General features: G+C 55.0%; 1 protein-coding gene across 8 annotated transcripts in view; it reads left to right on the top strand.

Annotated features, from left to right (window-relative positions):
* Tspan9 (tetraspanin 9) overlaps positions 1-21,127 on the top strand; it is a 196,100-nt gene extending 174,973 nt beyond the window's left edge. For 7 of the 8 annotated variants that reach the window (XM_078015397.1, XM_078015398.1, XM_013362286.3 and 4 more), the window contains 6 exons: positions 13,837-14,028; positions 14,361-14,435; positions 15,578-15,679; positions 16,289-16,420; positions 16,803-16,886; positions 17,690-21,127. In XM_078015397.1, the coding sequence (XP_077871523.1) occupies positions 13,837-14,028; positions 14,361-14,435; positions 15,578-15,679; positions 16,289-16,420; positions 16,803-16,886; positions 17,690-17,761 (657 nt within the window). In that variant the 3' untranslated portion in view covers positions 17,762-21,127. The remainder of the gene's footprint in view (positions 1-13,836; positions 14,029-14,360; positions 14,436-15,577; positions 15,680-16,288; positions 16,421-16,802; positions 16,887-17,689) is intronic. The other variant, XM_078015396.1, reaches the window with a different exon arrangement.
* The last annotated feature ends 4,649 nt before the right edge of the window (positions 21,128-25,776 follow it).

The raw sequence follows: 25,776 nt of genomic DNA, 5'->3' as shown, positions 1-25,776 counted from the left end.
CTCATGCGGCCAGTCTGTGGTGTCAGACCTTGACCGTGGGATACTAAGCAAGTCGATTTTTTGAGTCTTAGTTTCCGTAGCCGAGGGACTTGCATCATGATGTCATCTAACCAGGGGGTGAGGTAAATGACTTGGCATGGCTCAGGCTGGCTCACCTGGTGCCTGGTGGATACCATTTCCTTCCTTCTTCCCTGAGAAAAGTGGGACCACTATTCCGATGGCAGCAGGGCCGGGTTCCAGGCTCCCAGTTCTGAGGGCAAGTCACTTATTCTGGGGGCCTCAGCCTGCCTGCCTGTAGCATGGGCCGATGGCAGCTGTCTTACCTTTCCTGTCTCACAGCCAGGGATTGCGTAAGGGGAGTGAAGGCAGAGGGTCTTAGGACTGGAAAGGGCTTTGGGCGTTACTGGTTTACCTGTGTTTTATAGATGGGGGCTCAGAGGGCCTGTTGATGTGCGCCAGGTTACGCAGCTGATGGACGGCATCTGGTCTGTGTGCTGTGCTTACTGGGCTTCTTTACGCTACTTTACCTGAAGGCTTACCTGTCTATTAACTCATAAACATATGCAAGATGTACTCTTCACTGCGTGTGGTGGTGGACAGACAGATGGCCCTTCTCCTGCCATATGCCGCTGCCTGCTTAGGGTGTCAGGGCCTGAGGAGGTTGTGCGCTAGCGTGTGGGGTGAGGGGGTGCCCCGTTGCTTGCTTTGCTCTGCTGACCCCCTTCCCTCCTTCACGGGTGCTCCTGAGGTGGATATTTGGCTCTACCCAAAGGAGGCCACTCTGTGCCCAGCATTGTGCATGGAGAAGTCTGAGGGGGGCTCTTGCCCGCTGCAGCCATCTGCAGACAAAGCACGTACCTTGCAAAGGTCAGCCCTCTCCAGGTGGGAGAAGTTTCCAGGGTGATGGGTAGAGACTGTTGGGTGGGAGGAGCCAGGGTTTGTGCTGGGCCTTGAGGGCCCCAGGGCTGGGGAGGAAGCAGGGTTGGGCAGGAAGTGGACGAGAGTGCCCTGAGGAGGAGAGAGGCTGCAAGATATGGAGGCCCAGGTGTGGAAGGTGCACTTGGAGGAATGGAGGTTCTCAGCGAGGAGGGGCCAGGTGCTCTGAGAACATTTTTACTCTTAGAGGAGTTTTTATAGTGTCAGTAATTGGGCAGGCAAATGTCCGAATGAGTTAGTTTGTCTGACACAGAATCTAGATCATGATGGTGGCCCCGAGCATTGCTGAGGACTGGCCTTTACCTGTCACTGCACGTGGCTCCCAGGGTGTAACAGTGCCTTGCTGAATCTCTCCCTCCCTGAGAAGCCCTGCTCCATTCGGACCGGACACCTGGGATCCAGCAAGAAGGGGTGGGAAACAACAGTCTGGCTTGGGACTCACGATGGTCCCTTCTGGGTCACAGAGTGACTTTTCTCCCACCTGCCCCCCAGCCTGCCTGCCTCAGCCTGCCTCCTCTGGAGCTGGCTTTCCGCTTATCTTAATTTATTGATGAAAACTTGTTTTACGGTCCAGAGCACAGACGGCAGCAGCTCTCTGCCAAAAGAAAGCCTGCTGCAAATCGGGAAAGCGAGCTGCCTCCCGGAGATGGGTGGCTGGGGACCGGGAGGCCGGCAGTGAGTCAAGCATGTCTGGGTGGGTGCGTGCTGCCTTTGCTCGGGTGACCAGGGCTCAGGGAGGCCAGCTCCTGGCCACGTGGTGCATGGGCTTGGGGCTGGGAAAGCCCCCGGGGTCCAACCCAGCAGCACCTTCCTGCCCCTCTCCGCCACTGGCTTACAGCTGCTCTGCCTGGTCTCCGTCACCTGGGTGAATGACGACTGTAGGCCATAAATACTAATAATGGCTCCCATTTATGGCTGTGTACAAGGCACCATGCTAGGAAGTTTATTTTCATGAATCTCATTTAATTCTGACTACAACTCTGTGTGGTAGGAACCATTAAACCCTCATTTAAAAAATAAGCACTAGAGAATCCCCCAGCTGGTAAATGAGGAGCCTGGGCGGGAACTTGAACCAGGTCTACCTGGCTTGAGGCCAGAGTTGTTCATGGCCGTCTCTGACCCATAGTCCAGGATTGACCCATGTTCTACACTGTGGTACCTCTTAGTCTAGTAGGTCCAGCTCACTTGTGTGTTCCCAGGGGAGACGCCATGGCACAGCCTCCTGGGCTGCAGCTGCTGCCAGGGGCTGAGCTCAGCGCAGACATCTCCCTGTGAGGCAGGCACCTAAGCAGGCTGTCCCTGTATCCCTTTCCAAAAAGTGGGAAACCTTTGAGATGCTTCTGTGCCTTCCTTCCTCTGAAACTCTGGGTCCCTGTGACTGTTTGTAATGTCCTTCCCTGCCCTGTCTGCCAGCTCCAGGTATCATGGAGATCAAGGCTGGGCTCTGCTGGGCTCTGGGCTCCTCATCCATCACACGGGATAACAACTCCTTGTAAGATCATGGTGGCCATTTGCCGAGATAGCGTTTGTGGAAGTACTCTCTGGAAGACAAATGGCAAAGGATGGTTGTCATTTGCACACGCGCTTCTGTTTGTAGAGATAGAGGAGCAAAAAGGGAAACTCCACACCATCTTCTTTTGTTCCTTCTTGTTTCTTCTTGCAGAGGTACCACCAGTGATTTTCATAACTCTGCACAGTCAGCAAAGTGGGGAGACCACCTAGTCTGGGTCATCTCCACCCTCTACACATGCACCCCCTGTCCACACCCTTCCTGTAGCCTGGACCCCGACACTTGTCCTTTTCCCTCCAGGTGCCCTGCATCCAGCATGTGTCCCTTGTCCCCCTGGACCCACACTGCAGTGCCAGGCCCCCCAGGCAAGCCCCCACCACTTGCTTCTCCCTCACTCTGGGCCTGTGCTTCTGGCTCTCCCCTCCCTCGACTCATACTGAGGTAGAAAATTGTGGAAAATGTTTACTCCAATGTGGTTTTGAATTTTTCCAGGGCTGTAGGAGACCCACGGAGGTTATTATCATTAGATTCAGGGTCCCAGCAAACTGGATTAAAATCCCTCTCTGCCAACTCCATGCGTGAGCTTAGGTGACACATTCAACTTCTCTGATCCTTAGTGTCCTCATTTGTGAAATGGGGGAAATAATAGTAAGTGCTTTCCATGGCATTTGTGGAAAGGGTTTGTCACAGCACCTGACTCATATAGAGAAGTGTCAGCCTCGTCACCACCCTCGGCACCCCTGCATCATTACCACCTTTGTCACTAGCAGTGCTTGTCTTATGCTGTCCTACTGGTCTTTGTGACTTTACGTTAAACTACTAAACCAGATTAGACTAGACCTCCTACTGTCCTACTAGGCTGGGAGACTCCTGTGACTGTCCAGGCCCCGAGGCCTGCTTATGGGTGGTATACCACAGCTAGCCTTCCTTTCTCAAAGTAGGGCCACGTCCTGAGGACACTCTTCTGGCATATTTGAGAAAGAGCCAGGGGATGACGAGGGTCTCTGCAGTGTAGAGTGATGGGCAAGAACGCGGCTGCTGAAGTCAGACTTCCTGGGTTTCTTCACCACGTAACATCTCTGTGCTTTTCTTCTCTCGTCTCTAAATGGGGATCCAAAATAGCCCCTCTGTGGGTTGAGAGGATTCGGTGGGCACCAGAGGCACAGCAGCAGAGCCAGGCTGGCGCGGTCCGTCCTTGAGAGCGCCTGAGTTCACCCCGAGCAGCAGCAGGCAGGGTGGGCTGAAGATGGTGTCTGGCCTTGGGTGCTGCGAACAAGGCATGGCTCCTTGTGAAGAGCTCTGTGACCTTGGATGAGTGTGCCTAGTGACACCGCAGACAGGCAGCTTCCGGGCAGGTAACCTGCACCTTGGTGCACATATTGAGAAGCAGAGGGCGGGCCCCTGTCTCCCCTCTGTCGGGAGCACCAGGAGGTGGGCAGAGCTTGGCACAGAAGGGAAGGATCTCAGGTTGTTACTTAAGTTGGTGCTGAGACCATCTCTGGCAGAGAGACCTGAACTTAACTGGCCTGTGTCCCCTACAAAGCATGTCAGGAATGCCAAAATCCTGGCGTGGGTGGACACAGCTCCTGGCTGGCAGTGCAGATAATCAGGCTGTGGGCATCAGATCCCTAGAGAGAAGGCAAAGCCTGTGTTAGCCACGTCAAAGGGTTAGAGCAAGAGTGTGTGGGTGGCTGTCTTGGGGACAGAGATGGACTTGGTTGTCAACCACAGTCTTTCCCCATATCTGTATGTGTAATGTGGGCTGAGGAAGATGGCCCGTGTTGCAATATTATTTATTTTTAGGGTACCAGGGATTGAACTGAGGAGCACTTGACCACTAAATATTTTATATTTTATTTAGAGACAGGGTCTCACTGAGTTGCTTAGCACCTCACTTTTGCTAAGGCTGGCTTTGAATTAATGATCCAGGAACCTCAGCCTCTCCAGCCACTGGGATTACAGGGGTGTGCCACCACACCCAGCGCCAAGTTGGATTATTAAAGGGCTCCCCTCTGATAGTTGGAATGAACAGTAGAATGAAGGCACTCAGGGACAGAGTGTCTTTGTTGTATGACTTCTCATGTCTGGGAGGGGGGAACAACTTTCCCCAGACAGGAGAGTGTCCCCAATCCCATCCCATCACCATTCCTGTCCTGAAGGATGAGTTATGGTCTCCCAGACGACTTGAGCTCTTTGCAGAACTCTGTAATGTGAATTCAAGGCATCCTTGTCCGGTCCCCGCTTCCAGAAGCTTGAATAAAAGTGCAGTACCTTGTGCAGTAGTGCATTCTGAGGAACGTAAAGGACATGGTGAGCGTGATCCTGTTCACCCTCAGTGTTCCCAAGTGCTGGGGAGGTGCTTTTCTCTCCCTCACTCTTTGCTTTTCGCAATGCTGGGGATGGAATCTGGGACCTCACCAGGGCTGGGCAAGGGTCCCACCGCTGTGCGACATCCGGGCACTCTCCTTGCTGTCAACAGAGGAAAACTTAGGAAGGTCAAGTGACTTGCCAGGGCTGCCTAGCACCTCACTGCTCCCCTGGGTGCCAGGTCCTTAGAGCCGGGCTGCTGGCGGCTCTGCCTTCCTGGGGAGAGCCCAGTGGCGGCCGGTTTTCATGTGGTCCTTGAAGGCTGGTTTCTTCAGCCCGTCCCTGTCTCCCCCGGCAGCCCTGGCTGCAGAGTTCTCTGAGCTTTGATGTCAGGAAAGCCTTTCTCCCCAGACACTCTAAATAAAACAAATGCAGGGAGGAGGAGAAAAATGATCATGGTGATTGAAAAACCCGTCCTCCAGACCCCTCTGACGAGCTCTCGTGCGTCCTCGGTGCTTCCCTCCCACTTCACGGCGACCTTGGGAGTCGAGACAGTGCTTCGTGCTGTGGTCCGAGGCTGTGTCCTCACCGGGCACAGGGACTCTGGCAGCCATGGCCCCCGGGGGCTGGACGGTAAGAGCTGCATATCTGTCCTCCTCCCTCCCCATTCCACTTCAGCAGGGAGGGCACCCCCTTTGCATCAGACTCTGGGCTGGGATGGCCTGAATTCTGTGCCATTTCCTGCTGAGTGTTGACAAGTTCCAGAGTGTAGAGAAAATGTGTGTCCAGGGTCATCATCATCCCACTGTCCAGCACGGGGCAGTCCTGGGACTAGCTCTGAGGACACGGGCCTCCCACGGAGGGTCTGACTGCGATCGTCACCCTCCCTCTTGGATGTTCTTCCCCGTGCCTTCCCTGACAATGTCAGTCACTGACTTCCCAAGTCGGGACGGGAACCAGCTGGGTCCTGTTGCTCGCTTGGTCCATCAGGGCCTGAAGCCGAATCTCGGAGTCCACAGGCCACAGCCTCCTACTGACAGCAGTGGGCAGAGCTGAATGGGTCGAGAGGAGCTTGGGACTATGGAGTCACAGTGTGCCCCTCTGTGCCTTCTCTACACCCACTGAGCCCAGTCACATTTGCACACCAGGCATCACGTGTGGGAGGGTTGGGAGGGGAGCGTGGTTCTGCCCTGGCGGGCTGCGGTGGCGGCAGTCGATGTTTATGGACTGGTGAATGATGGCTCCTCCTTTACGAGGCTGGCAGGTGCGCTGTGTCATCCGCTGCTCTCTGGCATCCTGGCCACACGTCATTCTGTGGTCCTTCTGGGGCCGTCCCTCAGCCTCAGCCCCACGTGGGCCCTCGAAGGGCTTCAGATCTTGCCTCCACCTCCCTTTTCAGGCCCTCCCCCAGGGTGCAGGCCTGTGGGTCAGTTGGAGAAGGTGGAGAGAAGCTGTCTCCTGAGACACTTGTCCTGGGGCCTGCTGCTGTCAGATGTGGGGGTCCAGAGGCCTGGGGGTGTGGGGGTTGCGGGGCGTGGGGTGAGCACTGTGGCTCCGTTGACCTCCTCCCCTTTCCCCCAGGCAGAGGATGAGCTGTGTGAGGACAGCGCAAGGCCTCACTCTGCAGGGACGGGCATTTCTCAGCCCCCTGCCCGGGCTTTGAGGCCCAAGTCTCCTGCCCTCAGGGCTGGGCCTCCCTAGAGTCCAGAGACACTGAGGTGGAGTGAGGCCCTCAGAAGGGCAAATGCCCTGTGCCGAGGACGGAAAGATGGCAGCTCGCCCCTCCCTGGACGAGAGGACACCAAGCCCTTCGAGCAGCCGGGACTGCTGCTGATTGATTGGACATGGGCCCCCCTTCCCAGGTGGCCAGGAGCTGTCCTCCAGCTGAAGGAGCCCCCTTGCCCTGCGCTCCTCAGCCCCCATGCTCCTGGGCATCCCTGTTGGCTGATGGGGGCTCTGGGTGAACTGGGGAAGGGTGACAGAGCTTGCTGGAGATCATGCGATTCAGGGGTCGTGAGAGCATAGAGACGGGTAGCTCCTGACACTGTCCCTAGCCTCTGACAGCGTTTCAGTGTTGTCTCTTAGGCCATCTTGTTTAAGAGAATAACCCCATTCTGGAATAATCAAATGTAACTGGGTTGTAGATATGCAAATGCTTTACGTCATGTTTATTTGGAGGAAAATTAGGCTCAGAAATATGGGTGTGATCTCCCTGTCACCTATAAGCTGGTGAATTGGGAGCTGAGAAGTATAGTTGTGAAGACTTTGAGAGAGAGAGAGAGAAAAAAAAAGGGTCCCAAAGAGAATGACCAAGGAATAATGCCACTTGGCTTTAAATTATGTGCGAACAGTGTGAGAAAATAGCCGTGGCTACCAGTCAAGCTGATGGGGCTTAGGCTGGATTAGGAGAAGTATAGAGCTCAGAGTGTGGGAGGGTAGAGTGGTGTCTTTGTACTCTTGAGCTAGTCTTCCTGTAGCTGGAGTCTGACTTTCAGTTTGAGAGAGAGATGAATAGTGGAGGGTGACTCAGAGGTGAAAGATGTAAAAGCCCTTAAATGGGCTAGGAGGAGACTTGGGAAAGAACGTCGTTAGATACACATCGTCAAATATTTAAAGGCCTGTCCCACTTGCCTCTTGGTGAGCTTCTTGGGCAAAACGAGGATGGATGCCCGTTAGCCACAGGGAAGTGGGTTCTTGAGTTAGTAGAAAGAATTCTTGAGCAGGATTATGCAAAAAAGAGGAAGGGGTGCTCGTCAGGTGGCCAACACCGAGACCTGGGTGCCCAGCATGGTTACCGCCCGCTCTGCAGAGCCGTGATCCTCCTGCCTGCTGGGTGACTTTGTCCCTTCATTTCCCTCCGTGCAGAATTGGAAGCAGGATCCTGCTCTCCCCTCCTTCCCAGTCCCGCCGGCCTGTGTCTCCCTTTATGGCTTTGAGAATGAATGAGCGGCCGGGGCCCCTGGAGGCAGGGGCCGTCTGAAATACAAAGTAGCAGCCCCTCTCCTGGAGCTGATAGATCTTGGCAGGTTGGCCTCCCCCCGGGTGGGGTGGTTCGTTATCAGACAGCACGTCAAGCTGTGAAATTAAAGCCGTTTGGGTTTCTTTTATTTTCCATATCTACTAATTTATTAAATGCCATTAAACTCTGGGCCTGTCCCTGCTCATTGAAAGCAATGGGGAGGGCTGATACCTGGCGTTTGAGGAGTTCCTGCAAGTACACGGGGGCTGAGGGTGGCAGGGGTGCCAGGGCTGAGCTGGGGAGTTCCCAGGGATGTCAGGCCCCCCAGGCCTGCTGTCTGACGAGGCCCTGTGAGCACAGGAGGGTGCCCAGGGCTCTGACGGGGCTGCCCAGTGAGCAGGCGCCACCCCAGGCCAGTGAGGAGCTGAAGAGGGGGGAGTGGCAGGAACTTGGGGGCACTGGGGGTTCTAGTTGGGAGGATAGGACGGACGCATAGAGGGCTTCTTTTTCAAGTGGTTGTATTTGTCCAGATCTGGTCCTGTACCAGGCTATGACCTGCAGAGGTCCCCCACCTAAACCCTCTTCCATTTGTCCATCTGTCCATCTGCCTATTCATCTATCCATCCATGGGACAAATGTGGAGTGTTCCAGACATGTTCTGGACCTTATGGTGGAAGAAAATGGATGAACCATGGACCTGGATCCTGGATCATGTTTGGTGAGGGTGGGTCACGTCTACCCAAAGGTTGGGGGCCCCTGATGTGCAGTCCAGGTCATTCCCGGGAGGAGCCATCTGCACACTGGTGAGAGATTGGGCTGTGAGAGGACATGGGAGTGGCTGTCCTGAGCTCGGGCAGGTTGGGGTAGATGTCAGGAGGGAGGACAGTGTGCAGGCCCTATTGCTGGAGAAATGGTGCCCAGGTGGCCCATACATAAGGACACATGGCAGATCCATATATTAAGACTATAAATCAGTATGATTTAAAGTGAAGATGAGGAGACATGCTGTGGGGACGTGAGGCTGATTAGCCCTGGTTTAATAAGTGAGGGAGTGTGGAGAGCTGGCCTGCAGCCCGACACAGCCTGCCTGGGCCTCGGTTTACCTGCTGTGCATGTGTTGGGTGGGCCCCAGGGAGCTGAGGGACACCCTTGGATGTCTCATTGGCTTGCGGGCTCCTTTCTGTGCCCAGGGCTCCTCTCTGTGCCTCTTGTGCAGGGCCCAGACACGATAGCTCTGGAAAAGGGGAGGCCCAGCATGGCTAAGAGTCAGGTGCTGTTCGAGGCCGCAGGGATGTAACCATGAACCAAACAGACACCAAACCCGGCCCTCACAGAGGTTCTGGGCAAACGCAAGGGTAGAATTTATCTTCTCAAATTTGGATGCGGATTTATTTGGATCCCTAATGGAAGCTATTTTGCAATGGCCTCAGTTGGGGACGTGGGCAAGGGGAAGGGGAGGCTTGTTGCTCAGAAGGTTCCCTAAGCCTGACCCCGCTTGGAGAAGGGCACTGGCCAGGCCTGGACCACACCAGGGGTGGCTGGTGACCTCGGGCCAGTCGTTGCTGACGTTGGCCGGGTCCCAAATCCCTGAGTCACCCTGCCTCGCCCCAGATTCTCCAGCCTCGGACTTGATGATAGCCCGGTCATCACAGCTGAGACAAACCTCTGGTTTGGGAAGGGAATTTTCCCGAATGCCACCCGCTAAGCTTCTGGCACTGAGTGGAATGTGCCGCCCCAGGCCGTGCCTCCTTCCTGTGCTTGGCTCCCTCTACATGGGGCCACTTCCCTGCCCTGCTCCTCTCCTCTCCCACCCCTGCCTCACCCTCTCCCTGTCCCCTATACTGTCCTCTTGACCTCCCGCCTGTCCAGCGCAGGCTTTGCTGTCCAACTCTACAACAGACCTGTTTCTGCTGTCCACTGCTCCCTCTGCTCACAGCCACCTGCTCCTGCCCCATCTGGACACCTCCAGCCCTTTTCGTGTGTCGTGACATCTCCTCCAGAACCAGCCCTGTCTTTAGCCAGCTCTCCTTTCCCCACAGCTGTCTTCCCAAGGAGTTGACAGCCGGGGGTGGGGGGTGCCTGGCCTGGGGAACTCTATTGACAATTTGAGCCAGGCCTTTCTTTACTGTGAGGGATTGTCCTGAGCACTGTGGGTGTTTAGCAGTATGCGTGGACTCTGCCCCCTGCATGCCAGGAGCACAACCAAAAATGTCTCCAGCCCTGCTGCGTGCCCCCCTGGGAGCAACTGCTCTTGCTGGAGAACCACTGGCCTAGGGGATGAGAGCAGTTGGCTGAGACTTGGCTGGGATCATGCTGGAAGGGCCCTGAGCAGTGATCTAGTCTAAATCCCACAGTTTAAAGGAATTGGGCCTTGGAGAGCTTCAGAATCTTAAGGTCACACCAGGGAGCAGTGTGGCGAGAGGCATTTGGAAAGAAGATCCAGGCAGCTCTATGTGGGCCGAGAAACAGAAACCAGAGGCAGGGAGTGCCGCGGGACCTCGCCAGATGTAGCAAATGCTCTCAGGTCTCCTGGGGAGGAGACGGTGGAGGAGCCTGCCCGCACACTCAGGAGGCAAAGTCCCATTCCAGCCTGGCCATGTGTCCGTCCCCCTGCAGGTTCCCTATCTGTTAAATTAAGGCCTGATCTTTGTGTTTTCTTCTTGCCTGGAGGCTCTGCTGGTGCTAGGTTTTCCAAAACTGGGGACAGAGGGTTCATTTTAGCAGGAGACCCTGAAGATACAGGAGTGTGGCAACGGGGATGTGTGTGGTACCACCTTGCCCTGTGCAGGCCTCATTGAGCAACAGACATTTGTGTGCGATGCCCCAGAGCTGGGGGTGCGGCTTCATGGGAAGCAGGGAACAGACGTGAGAGGAGGCTTGTCAGGACTTGGGGACAGGCTGCTTATGGACAGGGACTGCTGCACTCACAGGCAGCAGGTCTTGCCTGGGTCTCAGCCTGGGGCCTCGTGGGACCGTGGTGAGAAGGGAAGCAAGGTGTGGGGACAAGGCATTGGCTCTGTTCCCCGGTAGGAGGCATCTGGACAGGGTGTCTGGGAAGCTTGCAGAGCACGTCAGAGAATGTGGAATGTGAAGTTGGAGAACGAATTGAAAGAGATGACCAGTCCCCAGAAAGTTCTGAACTGTTGAGGTTTCCCAGGGAGGGGCTGCTAGGCATCATAGCAGGTCCCTGCCTGCTGCCCCGGGGAAATGGAGACTCAGGTGCAGAAGGGACCCCCGGCCAGCTCCCAGTGAGCAGAAGGCTCTGCTCCGAGGACCTCCAGGCTCTGGGGCCTGGGACACCTATGCATCTCCATCTGCAGGGTGGTGGGGGCATCCTGCAGCTCCATGGGTCCCAAAGTCAAGTCTGTTTCACGGGCTGTTCTACCGGTGGCAAGTGCCTGCTAGAGCAGTTTTCAGCTTTCTCATTCCAGTGTCCGACTTTTAGCTATAAATCTTCAACCTGAAAATCATGAATTTTTTAGGGTATGATTAATGAAAGAAAAATTGAGACGGCAGCACCGAAACTGACTGGATTTGAAGAAAGTCAGTTGACAAGTTGGATGCAAGTTTCACATGTCAAGGGAAAATTCAAAGAGCTTCTGAGCCAGGCTGGAGTGCCACCTAGTGGTCATAGAGGGTGGTGACACCCATTGCTCCCTCCAAAGCTATATGATGCCTGGTTTCAGCCAAGTGCATTCCTGGGGAACCTTGACCTGGTTCCACCTGGGGCTGCTTCAGAGTAAGAGAGATGCAGGGCCACTCTCCACTGTGAGGGGACCCAGGCAGTTGTTCAACTTACTTAACTGATCTCCTATGGCTCCTTGAACCATCTCTGATTTAGTAACACATGGAGATATCCCCTACCTTATTTTTCCCCCCATGCATGGCCTGGGCCCCCTTTCAGTTTCCCCACTTATCAAAGTCTTGCTTATTCTTCAGGGCCCAGCAAGTCCTGTCAATACTGTCTGTGTCACACTGGACCGTTTCTCACTGCTCCTCCAGAACCACCAGGGATGTCACAACCTGCTCTTAGCCACCCCACAGTAGCTCCTCATTGCTCTCTGGCTGCCTCCTTTGCCCTCCAGGGTCTTTTCTCAGAACATCAGCCACAGTCACTTGAAGACATCAATCAGATGGTGTCATTCTGCAGCTGCAGGAACACGCTGAGAACACCCACATCTACCTACCTGCCAGATCCTGTCTCATCTGTCCCCGGGCTACCCCGCCTACTTCGTCCCCTACCGTGCTTACTCCTCACTTACTGTGTTGCAGCCACTGGCAGCTTGGCTGGCCAGGCTCTTTCCAACCTGTACAGCCTTTGCACTTGTTGTACCCTTTCTAGAACATTCCATCTCCACATGTCTCTGTGGCTCACTCTGCCTCTCTTTTGGGTTGCTCCTCACATGCCACCTTTTCCATGATCCTTCTTTTCCCGTCCTGTATCCAGTGACTTTCAAACTCTTTCACATCCTTATTTCTCTTCCTGGTTTATATCATTGAAAACTCATCTCTTTGCTAGTGTCGTATTTATGTCCCCATAGGAATCTCTTCATGAAGGCAGAGTGTGCTGGGACTGTTTCCTGCCATCTTCCCAGTGCGTAGGACAGGGTCAGCACTTAGTAACTCCGTGCCCAGTTTGGGTTTGTGGGCTGAGTGAGTGAAGGAAATGCTGTCCCCCAGGGGCACTGCTGCCCTTTCCCTTCACTTTCCTGGGCATATGACAGAGCCCTCTTTGCCTGATTGTGAACTACCTTTCTTGGCCACATCTGTGGTTTCTCCCTGAACAAGAACAACTTGAAAACAGGGTCTGTGTTTGCTTCAAGGAGCCACAGCCATGAGTACAGTTCCTGGTACATAGTAGATGCTCAGTAAATTCCTTCTCAGCAAATGGTGCCTGGCATTGGCCACTTCACATACTTTAGTTCACTTGAGTTCTCCCAACAGTCCAGTAGGAGGGTAATATTATTTTAATTCAATAAGTTTTCAAGATCTTATGGCCAGGACAGGCTGAAGCTGAGTATAAAATCTGTGACTCCCAAGCCCTTACCATCTACAGTTTTCCTTGTGTGGAATGTTCTTTACCCTCTATCCTACCCCAAGTTCATCTCCTCCTCTGGACCCCTGTAGCATTTATTTGGCACCAGCGTGTACTGCCCCAGGGTGGTAGATGCTGTGTTTTTATTACCCGCTTCCAGCCAGAATGGAGGCCCCTGGAAGGCAGGTCTCTAAAGTGCCTGTAGCTTTTCTGGTGTGGGGTGCTGCACGCTGTAGATAATGAAGATTGGTTGACAGATTGATTGGCTCCTCAAACTCAGTACATGTCCCCTGAGCCAGTGCAGGGAGCGGGGAGTATCAGCTACATGGAGCATATAATGAAGCAGATGTTGAGATCTGCCGCCAATGAAAGGGAAGCTTCCCCAGGCGGAGCTGCTGGCTTCCGTGGCAGCCCAGAGGTGCGGGGAGGAGGGTCAGTTTTCGGGTCCATCACACTGGTGGCTGGCTTAGTTTGATGGGTACCAAGGGCAGCAGTGAACTCCCACCTCCTGTACTTTGGCAGCCCCTCAGCTGGCCCTGTGAGAGCTTTTCTCCCTCTGTCTGGGGAAATTTGTTCTTCAGGCTTCTGAGAACAGTGGCAAATGGCTCTTCTGGTTGGGCAACAGGACATACCCGCAGCAAGTTTTCCTTCTGAGAAACCAGACCCCGACGTTTCTCAGTGCAGAGACAAGTCCTCACGTGCTTCCTCTGGCCACACGCCCCTCTCCTGGCCTCTGTCCTGGTGGGGCCTCTTTTCTATCTAGTGGAACAGCCTCAATGCTTGTTCCTGTCTAGGACCTTTGACATGTTTGTGGCCTGCTTTGCCTCTGTCTTATTTAATTTGATCCTGAGCGTGAACTGATGAGGTTCATGAATCTGGTCTAATCCCCTTCACCAAATGAGGAGGCTGAGGCACAGATTGGTGGGATTCATCTAGGTCTCGTGCTTTGGGTCTGTGACCATAACCTGGCTGCTGGTCCTGCTCTCACCTGTCTTGTGTCTCAGGGCTGGGGCTGGGGACATGCAGCCCTTAGATTTCCAGGGAGAGGAGTATAAGTGTGGGTCTAATGAGCTTTTTTTTTCTCTCCAGCTCTGTGGCTGCGGGCTGCTTGGAGTGGGCATCTGGCTCTCCGTGTCCCAAGGCAACTTTGCCACCTTCTCCCCCAGCTTCCCCTCGCTGTCTGCAGCCAACCTAGTCATTGCCATAGGAACCATTGTCATGGTGACCGGCTTCCTCGGCTGTCTGGGGGCCATCAAGGAAAACAAGTGCCTCCTCCTCAGTGTGAGTTGGGCCCCCTGTCCCCAGCCCTCTGAACTCCAGGTCTCCCTGAACTTGGGCAATGGAAATGGGCAAGACCTAGAACATAAGCCAACGGGTGCCCAACCTGAGCCCAGGGAAATTGCTTCTAGAATGTTCTGTGCCTGACCACACTCCTGCCCCGAGTTGACCCTCTCCCCTTAGACTCATGGTCTCTCTGGGTTTTCCTGGGAGGAGGTAGCCCCTCCCAGACCTGGGTTCCTCTGCCTGGGTGCTGCCTTCCCACATCCCTCATTTGCACGTGCCCCTGGCCATCACCATTATCCTGTGCCCATGCCTGGACTTTTTCTTTCCAGTTTTTCATCGTCCTGTTGATCATCCTGCTTGCAGAGTTGATTTTGCTCATCCTCTTCTTTGTCTACATGGACAAGGTAAGCCTTCCAACAAGGGAGTGGTGAACGGAATTTCACAGCCGTCTCAGCCCAGGGGTTGGGCTGGGACAAGCCAGGGTTCTTCCCCTGGCCAGAGGACAGTGTAGACAGACTCTACCTGTGAAGAAAGTGAATTGACCCAGGAGTTAGGAAAGACCTGGATGGAAGGCGAGGTGAGTCTGGAGCCAGTTGGGGAGTTTGATGTTGTATATATAAAGTAGAACCCCGAGTTACCCAGGGTGGCAGTCGACTGCCTCTCCCTCCAGGGAGCTCCCCCATACTGGAGGCACTTTCCAGGGGACTCTGGTCGAGTAGGGTTGACAGCAGAGAGTAGCTCCATCCCCAGAGACCTTCCAGGAGAGACCGCTGCTCTCAGACGGCACCTCAGATTAGGATGGCCAGAGAGAGCCCCAGCCATCTTCCGAGGACGGGCGGTTTGTGGCCACTTGGAGCATCTTCTCAGTCGTGTTGCAGAGCGGTCACCCGTGTGCCGGTTTCTTGGGCTTCGAGGCCCTTTTGCGGATCTGCTCCCTATGCCCATGTGCGTGTCTGTTTCTGGGTTCTGGAAGCAGTTGCCCAAACTACACAGAAAGTCACAGGCGTCATTAGGATTTGAGACAGTGACTCTTTCGTTCTGCATCTGTGAAAGGGAAAAGAAACAGCATGAGGAGATTTCTGTGTCAGCCCTGTTCTTGGTTCTTTCTAAGAATTCTTGTCCTTGAATTCTCACAAAATGGACTTTCTTATTCCAATAGCACTGGTAAAGCTGAGGAGAGAGAGGCCACAGTACTTGCTCAAGAGGTGGCCATAAGATCAGGACGACTGATCGGCCACCCTGTTTGCCCAGGGTGTGGGGCAGTGTGTGGGGAAGATGTCAGGACAGAGTGGCTGGTGCTGGTGGTGGTCCTGGGCAGGCATTGGGGGCGTGCCGCCTGCTCTCCTCGTCCTGTGGCAGTGCTGGCTCTGGAGGTGGCAGGTGACGATGCTCCTGGGGCAGACTGAAGCCCAAGCTCCCTGCCCCCATCCCTGCTGCCTTCCCTCCCCCACCCGGGAGCCCCCTGCCCAGTCCTGGCTGGCCTGGCCCGGGTCAGGGACGGGCACCGGATCCTGGCCCCCTCCAACCTGCGGTGCCCACCTCCCAGGTGAACGAGAACGCCAAGAAGGACTTGAAGGAAGGGCTGCGGCTGTACAACACCGAGAACAACGTGGGGCTCAAGAACGCCTGGAACATCATCCAGGCCGAGGTGAGGGCAAGGCCAGCGGAAGGCGGGGTGGTGGCCGGGCCTTCAGGCCACCTATCCAGGTGGCGTTTGCCTGAACAAATGGGTCAGGCATTATACCATGGGATACAGCAGAAGAGGGATGAGGAGGTGAGCACGGAGGCCAGGGGGCCTGGACACAGGAGTGGACAGGCCTGAGGGAGCTCTGGGAGTGGCTTGGCTTTGGGGTGAACTGTAGGATTTGTCTCACAAGGATTGGCCGCCATGATTGTGCTCGGCTCAGGCAACAAGCTCTGATTCTAAGAGGAAAATAATCAGTATTCCCGACACCCCACTTTAAGCCCTGAGAACTGGCCGGTGGACCCACGAGCCACCAACTTGGGATGGTTGGTCTGCCCCACAAAGCAAAGAGCTGGAGGTGCTGTTGGGTGAGCAGGGGACTGGAACAGGTCCTTGACTCCCCCAGGGCTCTACCACAGCCCAAGGAAGGGCCAGAAGAAGGCCCTTTGTCTCCTGACCTGAACCTCAGCACAGCTGCTTCTGAGGGGTTGGGGTTGGCCCAGGCAGGGGACGGCCTGGGTGGGCGGGGCTGGCTGGGTGCTTCTCACCGTTCCTTCCATCCCTGCCGGGCAGATGCACTGCTGTGGGGTCACTGACTACACCGACTGGTATCCAGTCCTGGGGGAGAACACAGTTCCCGACCGCTGCTGCATGGAGAACTCCCAGGGCTGTGGGCGAAACGCCACCACGCCCCTGTGGAAAACGGTGAGTCCTGGGGTCCGCCACGTGGTGCACGGCCGGGCACAGCAATGACGGGCACAGGCACAAGGATGGGCTCTCTGGGGAGTGGGCGGGGACACCAGGGTGGAGTCAAAAGGCAGGGGTGTGTGTACACACTTGCCCACAAATGCTGGGCCCCAAGTTGGGAGAGTCCCAGGTCAAGGGTTGAAGGGGGTCTGTGGCTGTGTACCTTGTAGGGGGAACCTTGGGTGGGGTGGGGCCGCTCACAGGAAGGAGGACCAGAATGGAGGGTCAGCGAGGGCCAGGAGGTGTGGGCGAGGACAGGGCCGGGCAGGGAAAGTGAGGTGGGGCTGAGCTGGGGGAGCTCATGTCATGCCGGGACCTTCACCTGTGACTCGCTCCCCAGGGCTGCTACGAAAAAGTGAAGATGTGGTTTGATGAGAATAAGCACGTGCTGGGCACCGTGGGGATGTGCATCCTCATTATGCAGGTGAGGGGCGTCCCGAGGAGCCACAGAGCACCTCTACTGCACCTGACCCGAGGAGGGGGGCATCAAGTCGCCTGTTGGCGCACGGCGGGGCTGAGCTCTGTCCAGCAGTTGTCATCCAGTTGGGGTGGGATGAGCAAGATCACGCTCCGCGCTTGCTGGCACCAGGCTGTCGGTGTCGGTGTCGTTTGATGTGAGAGAAGACACACACAGTGTCTCCTGGCCACCAGCTTTACGACTTGAGCAGTGGCAGACTATGTGGTGGCCAGGAAGCCACAGCTGCCCCCCTTCTTCCTCCTGTGCTTGACCAGGTCACCACCCCCTTTCAGATTGAGGTCAAAGGACACAAACAAGTACTAACATTGTTCCAAGCACCTCTGCCTGAGGCCTCATGTCCAGTGTTCTAGAACTAAGCATGCGACTCGGTGTGAATTTCATCTGCCATTGCCACCACCTCCCTCTTTCCCCGTGGTTCTTGTTGGCTCCTGAGTCATTTAGGGTCGGATCCTTCATGCCTTCAGCCTTCACACCAGCCTCTGACGTGTCATCTGTGGAGGGGGGCAGTGGCGGAGGGGCTCTGTACGCATAGCTCTGAGCAGCTGAGCTGGAGTCCACCTGTGTGTCCCTGTGCTGTGTCCCCTGGTAATCTGGACTGGCTCTTTTCTTCACCCCAGAGCATTTCCCAGCACATGCATGTTTAGTTCCACTTGTGCTGGGTGCCCTGTGACGTTCCCAGGGCTCCCAAGGCTGAGGCTAGATCCTGGGCTGCCGGAGCCACCATCTAAGCCCCTCCCCTTGTCTTTCAGATCTTGGGCATGGCCTTCTCCATGACCCTGTTCCAGCACATCCACCGGACGGGTAAAAAATATGATGCGTGAGCGGGCTGGCGGGGGCGCCCAGTCCCACCCGGACACTGTGCCAGGGAAGAGGATCTGAACTTCGTCCCCTGCCTATGCCCTCCAGACTGCCATCCCTGCTCCACCTCCCCAGTCTGCCCTCCCCCTGCCCAGCCACCTCAGCCTCAGACTTCTCCGAGGGCGGAGGGCCCAGTGGGAGGCAGCGCGCAGAGACCTTGGGGCACTGGACACCTGGATTCCTGCACCTGCGATTTGCCAAAGACGACAGGGTGGGCTGGGGGACGCCAAGGAGGAAGTCTGCAGCACTGATGGGTTCCTACCTGCTGCCCTTCCTCACACTGACACTTTGTCCCCTGGTGGGGTGGGGAGCAGAGTGTCCCCCCCCCCCGGGGGAGAGTCTGCCCCTGCGGAGGCCACTGCCGTCCATACCGCCCAGCCAGAGAGCTGGCCAGGGCGGGTCCGACCGCCGCCCGCTGGAGCATCTTGCCCAGGCTTTTTATACCTTACAGTGTAACTTTTTTATTTTATTTTACTCTGATTATGATTATTCAGGAATATTATCTCTCAGATAAGTTTAGGGTTAGCTTTTCTGATTTATAACTTTTTACTGTGTTGATTTCTTTAACGGTTTGAGTTTCCTTCTCCTGTGGGTGGGGAAGGGAGGGGAGACGGGACGTCTGTCCAGTTTCCATCCGGATACTCCTGAAGCTGTTGGGTGGGACGCACCAGGCTCTGCCTGAGATGTACCAGGAAGGAGGGGGGATGGCTAGCATGCGGCCCCCTGAGGCCTGGCATCTGTGAACAGGGGCCCAGGAAAGGCGGGAAAGACAAAGGAGCATCATGTGGGCATGACAGGGCGTCCTGCACAGGGGCAGTGGCATTTGCTGACCGAGCCAGGGAGGCCAGAGCAGTGGTGACGTGGGCTGGGGGTCCTCCTGGGTAGGTAGCTGGTGAGGGGCTTTTCCAAGACTGTGGCCAAACCTGACAGAGCCTTGTGCTTTTCAATGGTGAGCAGTTTTTAGTGTGGCCTTCTTCCTCCCTCTGCTGGCCTGGGTGGCTTCCCTTCCCACTCATGCCCAGGTCCCATGACCCCTGTTACTTTCACAGACATTCCTGCCGCAGACTCTGAGACACACCCCTCTAGTTCAGGAACCTGCTCACATTCATTGTCACTTACCTTAGGCGAGGGAAGCAGTCCTCATGGTCAGCTGCTCAGATGGTGGCAGAGGACCCAGGCCCATCAGGAGGGGGAGGCTGAACTGGCACACATGACTGTCCCTGCCAGATCACCCCAGCTGACTGCCTTGCTGGGGGAGGAGGGACACCAGTGGCTCCCAGGGCCCTCATCTCCTTGCGGGGGTTCGTTGCTGTCCGCATAGGGGTGGGTGGCCACCACATCTTGTATCATCCCAAGGAGATGAGATACAGAAAACCCCAGAGGTTGGGGGATCTTGTCACAGAGGCCCCAGGAAAAGAGCAGTCGGTCCTGGCACACACAGACCTGGGTGTGGAGACCAACAGGCGGGTTTTCAGCTTTAGCAGGGCATCCCCGCCAGAACTGGGGCTAGTCTGTTTAATGTTTTATAGTTTAAAAACTCAAGAATCCACAGGACTGAGCTTGAAAAGGTCACCTCGGGGCTCGCTAGGGGCCAGGCGTGTCACTGGGTGGGGCCTTGTGTGGGCAGCCGCCTTTCCCTGCTCATTGTCTAGATCTCTCACCCAACTCCACCTGCCTTGTCTGTTCCCAGAGCTGAAACGGCCACCAGCCAACCAGCCACTCTCCACTCACCTTCACTAACATAGAAATCGGGACCAGGAGCGCAGGACTTTTGGTGTGTTTAGGATTCATGTTTTGGGGGTGGGAGTGGAAAACAGAGTGGTCTCAGTAAGTAGGACAGAGTGAAAACCACTTCCCTGAGACAGGAGCCTGGCACTGATGGACATCGCAGCGGGACGGGTCCTGGGGCGTGTGGGGCGACGTGAGTAGAGCTGCTCTGGCCTGTTCTGGTAAGGAGCAGCAGCTGCCTCCCTAGGGCCCCAAATGCAGACACTCAGCACTGAGTGTTGGAGCACAGTGAGACCTGGTGCCTATGTTTTTGGTGGTAGGGATGGGTTCATTATGCCTATCAATGCAATTCTTAATTTTTGTTAATATCCACAGCAAAAGCCTAGTATGTTAGGAGGTGTCTAGCCTCCCTGGCAATCTTGTTTCTGGAGTGCTTCAGGGTGGCCTCTTGCTCTGGAGCCTTTGCCGCAGTTCCCCCCCCCCCCACCACTGACCTACCCTCCTCATCCGTCCATGTGCAAACATTGTCCACAAGTCCCCAAACTGCCTTTTTGCCTCACCTGTTCCTTCATGTTGCTGAGTCTACATGGGGTGGAAGTCTCCATGCCAGGGCAGGTGTTCTCCTGAGCCCTTGACCATCCTGCAGAATGGTCCCCACACTACCTGGAAGGCCAGGAAGGTGGCTCAGTGTCTTCTCCATTTCTCCCTACTATGATCTCATTGGGGCCAAATCCCGCCGAGTGAATTCCCTCCCTTGCCAAAGTCAGAGTGAGTTCAATTAGGTCTGATGCAAGCAATTTACAGACCTGACTCTCAAAGTCCCTTAGGGTTTGCAGGCGACTTCAAGGGAATGCCTAATGTCGACTCAGCCTTTCCTTGAAGCCGTCTTGCCGAGGAGGTGAACTCACGGCTGAGAACTGCCTTGGGGTGGCTGGCGGTGGGTGTCAGGGTGCAGGTCTCCCCTGCGCAGCCACGCTCTCTGAGCTGGATCCGTGCCACCAGCCTCCCTGCCAGCCTGGGCCTGCATCTTGGGCCCTCGCCCTGGAAAGGCCGCTGCACACACCCCAGATCCCCTCGCACGTGTTCTGGTTGGACTTGGAACTAGGTAGCCAGGCCTCCAGGTTTGGGTGGCTACAGAGTAGACAGATGGATGGAGTGGCTGTCTCCTCCTCTCCAGCCCCCTGCCCACCCTCGGGTGGAGGTGCTAACTAGCAGGGACATGGCACAGGATGGGAGCTGGGTGCCAGGTGCTTGGGGTCTGTTCTTTCCCCCTCAGCCCTCCAGAGCCCAGTGACCCCTCTGGTGTTCTGTTCTCCCATTTCCCTTTTCTCTGCCACTGTGAGGCAGTGGTCCAGGGTGGGTCCTGGCCCTCCTGCCTCGAATGGTGTCTCTGAGGAGTGTGGGCCTCCTGTCCACGCCCTGCCCGCTGTCCTTGGGCAGCACAGGAGAGCCTGGAGTGCACGCTTGTTGGTTTCAAATGCACTTTTCTGCTTGCAGTGCCCTACATGTGCGTCCCCTTCATCCCGGTCCTGGCTTTATTGAGCACCATGTTTTTAGCATGTTTTTAAATAAAAATTGATAACGCGTCAAAAGCACAAGCAGACCGTCTCTTCGTGGTGCATTTTGTTCATCTAGCTGTGACTGTGATCTGTTCATTATACTGGTTGGTAGGAAGGGCCCCAAGAGTCCTCGGACTCCAATCTTAGGACATCCAGGACATTTCCCCAGCGGGGACCTCACCTCCCTCCCAGGGTCCTGGTTCCCCACGGGTGCGGGAAGGGTCGCGGTCCCCTCTGTGGGTACCTAAGGAATCCCGACTCCTTGGGTGACCTGATATGTAAGCCTAGATCAGGGGTTAGTCCAAATGAGGCCTGAGCCCTCTACATGAGAGACCATGGCCTCATCTCAGTGGCTGTCTCCCCAGAAGTGGTCAACCCTATGTGAGGGGCGAGGAGCACATCTCTGATACTCTCAGGGTTCCTTTGAGCCTGACGTCTCTTGTAGGAGTGCAGAGAGCTTGAGAACCCTTCCAGGGTAGCTCTGAGACATTCTCCAAGAGAGCCCCGGAATCACAGCCTGAGGATGGCCACAGGGAGGGCTGCCCCCACTGCCGTGGTTGGGGTTCTGGTTTACAGGCTTTCCTTAGTTGTCGTAGTCAACACCACAGGGACGAGTTACAGATGAGGCAGCTCTGAGTCCTTGCCCAGGGTCATTGCTGTGTCACTTGTCCCTGGGATGGGGGCAGGATGAGGCATGAATGTGCACTCAGGTCTGAAGGCAATAGGAGGAGGGGCAGCTCCAAACTCCTTTATCTCCTCTCTCAAGGGAATAGTCACATCTTCAGAATTGTCCCCAAACACCAGCCTTTGGAACTCTTATTTGCAGCTGTTATGTTTCAAAGCCTCTGGTTACTGTTCCCTGAATCTGGAGTGACCCTCTCTCAAAGGGTCCAGCTGGAATGGGGTCTCCGAGAGCCTCCCCAGGAGATTGACTGAGAAGGATTTTGGGGCCCAAAAAGCAGGAGCTGATTATGGCTGGGGCAGGAAAGCTATTATCTGCTGACCAACTGACCTGAGGGAAGCCACTTTGTCTCAGTCAATTCTTGCTCTTACTTTTCCCTCCAGGTTGTGGGCATGCCTGCTGGGGCATCCCAGCAGGGACAGTGTGCTGTCTGCTGGTAGCTCACAGGGCAGTGGAACACACTGAATCCTCTTCTAGCACCACACCCTGGTAGAGCCATGGAAGGCAGGAGCCCTGGCTGGGCAGCAGACGGGCCTCTGTTTTCCTTGGGTCTTCTAATGGTGATGCTCGAGTCTTCTGGGATGGGTTCTGGGTTCTCCTGTCCATGGAGATGGGTTTAAGATGACTCTGGGGAACCCTGTTTTGCCCTCTTCATTCCCTTGAGATGTGGGAGAACCTCCCTCCATCTGTGCTCAGCAAAGGCAAGTGAGAAAGGATGAATCGTGAGTGACTGCCAAATAGCTCAGCACCCACCAAGCACGGACAATACAGTGGTGGGAGATGTGTGCCCAACCTTGGACCACAGCCAGCAATCCAGTGGGGACAGGAGCCAACCCCAACTTGCATGGGGGGGATGCCCTCTGGAGAAAGTACCCTCGAAGCCAAGAACTGAAGATGGAGGAGTTAACCTGGGCAGGAGGGGAAGGAGGAGTGTCTGTGTGGTGGCTGAGCACAGGGTGAGGGGGCGTGTCTGCAGTGGGCAGCCCTCACCAGAATTCATCCTTGCAGACCAGGTCAGAGAGCTTGAACTTCCAGCTGAGAGCAATGGGAGCTGCCTGAGAAGCTGTGAGCCAGGGTGTGATAGGCTTGGCCCTGGCCTTTAGGAAGATGACTGGCTGCAGTGTAGAGAGTGGGCAGAGGGGACGGGGTGCTGCAATGTTTTGGGTGAGAAATGATGGAACCACTGGGAGATGGATTTGAATGACACTCTGGGAAATCAGCTAGCCCTGATAGGTAATGAGGTTTACTGCAGGGAGAAGGAGTGTCCTTGCCATTCACCCAGCATGACACTCTCACCCTGGAGAAGCCGATGACTAATTCTCTGCACCAAATAGATAGATGACTGTACTGTCTGGTATTGGTGCTCACGCGCAGGAGAGTGGCAAAGACCAGCATGGCATAACTGAAACGCTCCTTTTGTTTGTATTGAGCTTCACAGCTTCCAGAATGCTTTCATAAACTCTCGTCTAGGTTCCTCCTGACCAAAACGATCTTCTTGGCTGTCTGGATGCCCAAACTTCATGTTCGAGATGTACCATGGTGTGGACGGCAGGAGCACTGGTCTGGGAACTGGAAGAGCTAGATTTATTTCCACCGTGCATTTGGTGTCCACATGAACCTTGGAGCAGCCACTGAACTTGTCTTGGTTTTGTCATCTGCAAAATGAGGATAATGCTCTTTTACAGATTTGCTGGGAGGCTAAGATAAAAGAATGTGTGTAGGCGTCCAGACAGTTCCTGGATCAGTAGGTGCTCAGCAAGAAGTTGGGGGAATCAGGATCCCCAAACCAAAGGTGCGACCCAAGGAAGATCATCGCCCAGGCCCAAAGCCAGGGACAAGGGAGAGCAAGCTAGGAAGGGCAGTTTGGTGTTTTGAGAGAGGATTGAACTGCAGAGTGGACAAGCTTCCCCATGCCTCAGCTCAGCCCTGGGCTGGCTCAGCAGCAGCATTCAATAACCCACAGCAGCAACAGGGAAGACAAATCAAATAAATGTCATTTTGGACACAAAATTATTGGCATTGTGATGGTCTCTTCTTAAGGCATTCAGCGAAGATTGGGAGACTATTGATTTAGCCATCTGGGTTTTGCTGTGTTTAAAGACAGCTATGAGAAGGACGATTGTTTGCTTAAGCTAACAAAAAGAATAATAATGGTCCACAGGTGTGCTTGAGCCACACTCTCCTGCTCGAAGCTGCCCACCTGGAACTTCTAGAGACCTGAGAGCTCACTGGGATGAACCTGGGGTACTGACCAGTTTCCCTTGGTAGCCCTGGGCACAGCAGAGAGAGAGAAACTTGGGGAGGAAAACTGCACAGTAGTCTGTGGCTGGTTCCTGTTGCCCAGAGAGTTTTCCTCTGGTTACAAAGTTGTGGGATTTAGCCTGGCCCAAGGTCCAGAGCAGGGCCCTCCAACAGGCAGACAGCATGAGCAGTGGCCTGTGTTCTGTCACTTAATGACATGGGAAGCCCTTGTCCTTTCCTTCCCTACCCCCATGCCCCCCATTTGAATTCCCAGCCCCCCCAAGTAATATATTAATATATTCTTTTTTTTTCCTGGCAAGAGACCCTAAAAGGGTCCCACTCAGGGAGCGCACGCTGAATTTGATCTCTAATCCCCAGCTTGGGGTTCTTTAAAGCAGAATTAGAGGTTCATGAGCTACTCTCAATATTTCAAAAGTCTAATGGAAGTTGTTCCTCACCCCTGGGCTAGTCAGCTTTCCATAACTATAAAACTTCTATGGAGGAAGGTTTATTTTGGCTCATGGTTTCAGACTGTTGGCCCCATGGCTTGGGCTTGTTGTGAGGTAGTATATCGTGGCTGGAGTGTATGTGGGGGAAGCTGCTCACCTTATGGCAATGGGGGAGCAAAGAAGAGACAGGAGGAAGAGGCCTGGGTCACAATATCCCCTTCAAGAGCCTACCCCCAATGACCTAACTTCCTCCCACTAGGCCCCACCTCCTGCAGGTTCCACCACCTCCCAATAGTGCCACAAGCTGGCAATCATGATTTTAACATATGGGTCTTCTGGGGACACTTACCCAAACCATAGCAACCCCATCAGCCTCTCTATTTTCAGTTGTGGGGAAGTATTGGAATCCAAGGTCCCCAACAAAGACAGCCCAGCCTGTGGGGCTGCCATGAGGCATTGACACCTTCAGAGAAGTGGTGGCAGCTGACAGGCCAGCAGCAGCCACCAAGGGGAGCCTGGTGTTGCTTCAGCAACCACCTCCTGCTGCCTGCCTGCCTTGACAAGGCCCTCGTGGGCTGCTAGGGATGTTTAGACAGCAGTTGCAAACCACCAGCAGCAACGCCTGTTTGCAGCAGAGAAAGGGGAGGAGTGGCGCTTGTCCCTCCTCAGGTATGTTTGTGTGCTTGTGCGTGTATGTGCAAGTGTGTATGTGTACACACACACACACAGTGATAGCAGAGGTGAGCAGATGTCCCAGGCCAATGGGACCATGAATATGTCCTAGGCTTGGCCATTCCCTGTTCACATCCCATTCCATAGAGGACTCTGTTGTGGTTGTTTGAGAAACAACTGAACATTGCCCAAAGTGGCCCCAGAGACACAGGGATCCTTGCCTGGGGACTTCCTCAGGTGGCTCAATCTGCTTACACAGCAAGTGGCCAGGCCCACCTCAAGTTCAAACAGGCAAGTAGTTTGGCTCCTGGCTGCCTCCTGGGCCTCACCCCCCAGTTCTTCTGTCTTGGGATTCCCTTGAGCCCAGATTACCAAAATACTCTTTGGGTTCCCCACCAACCAAATTTTCTAGAAAGAGGAGTGAATTAAAGAAAATGAATATTTTATGTCATTAAAGACAAAGTATCCACTTCCTTTCAGCTTTTTGCCAGGTAAGCTGGCAGGGGAAGTTTCCAAATCTAGATTTGGGGATGGAAATGGATCAGATGGTGCCAGAGGGAGAAAGTCTATTAGATTCGCTGGATTGAGGTGGCTTGGGATCCAGGATGCAAGTCAGCCAGACCTCCCGCCACACTCTGCACCTGCTA

Source organism: Ictidomys tridecemlineatus, chromosome 6, assembly GCF_052094955.1.
Source record: "Ictidomys tridecemlineatus isolate mIctTri1 chromosome 6, mIctTri1.hap1, whole genome shotgun sequence".
Lineage (NCBI taxonomy): Eukaryota > Metazoa > Chordata > Mammalia > Rodentia > Sciuridae > Ictidomys > Ictidomys tridecemlineatus.
This window is presented reverse-complemented; position numbering and strand designations above follow the sequence as displayed.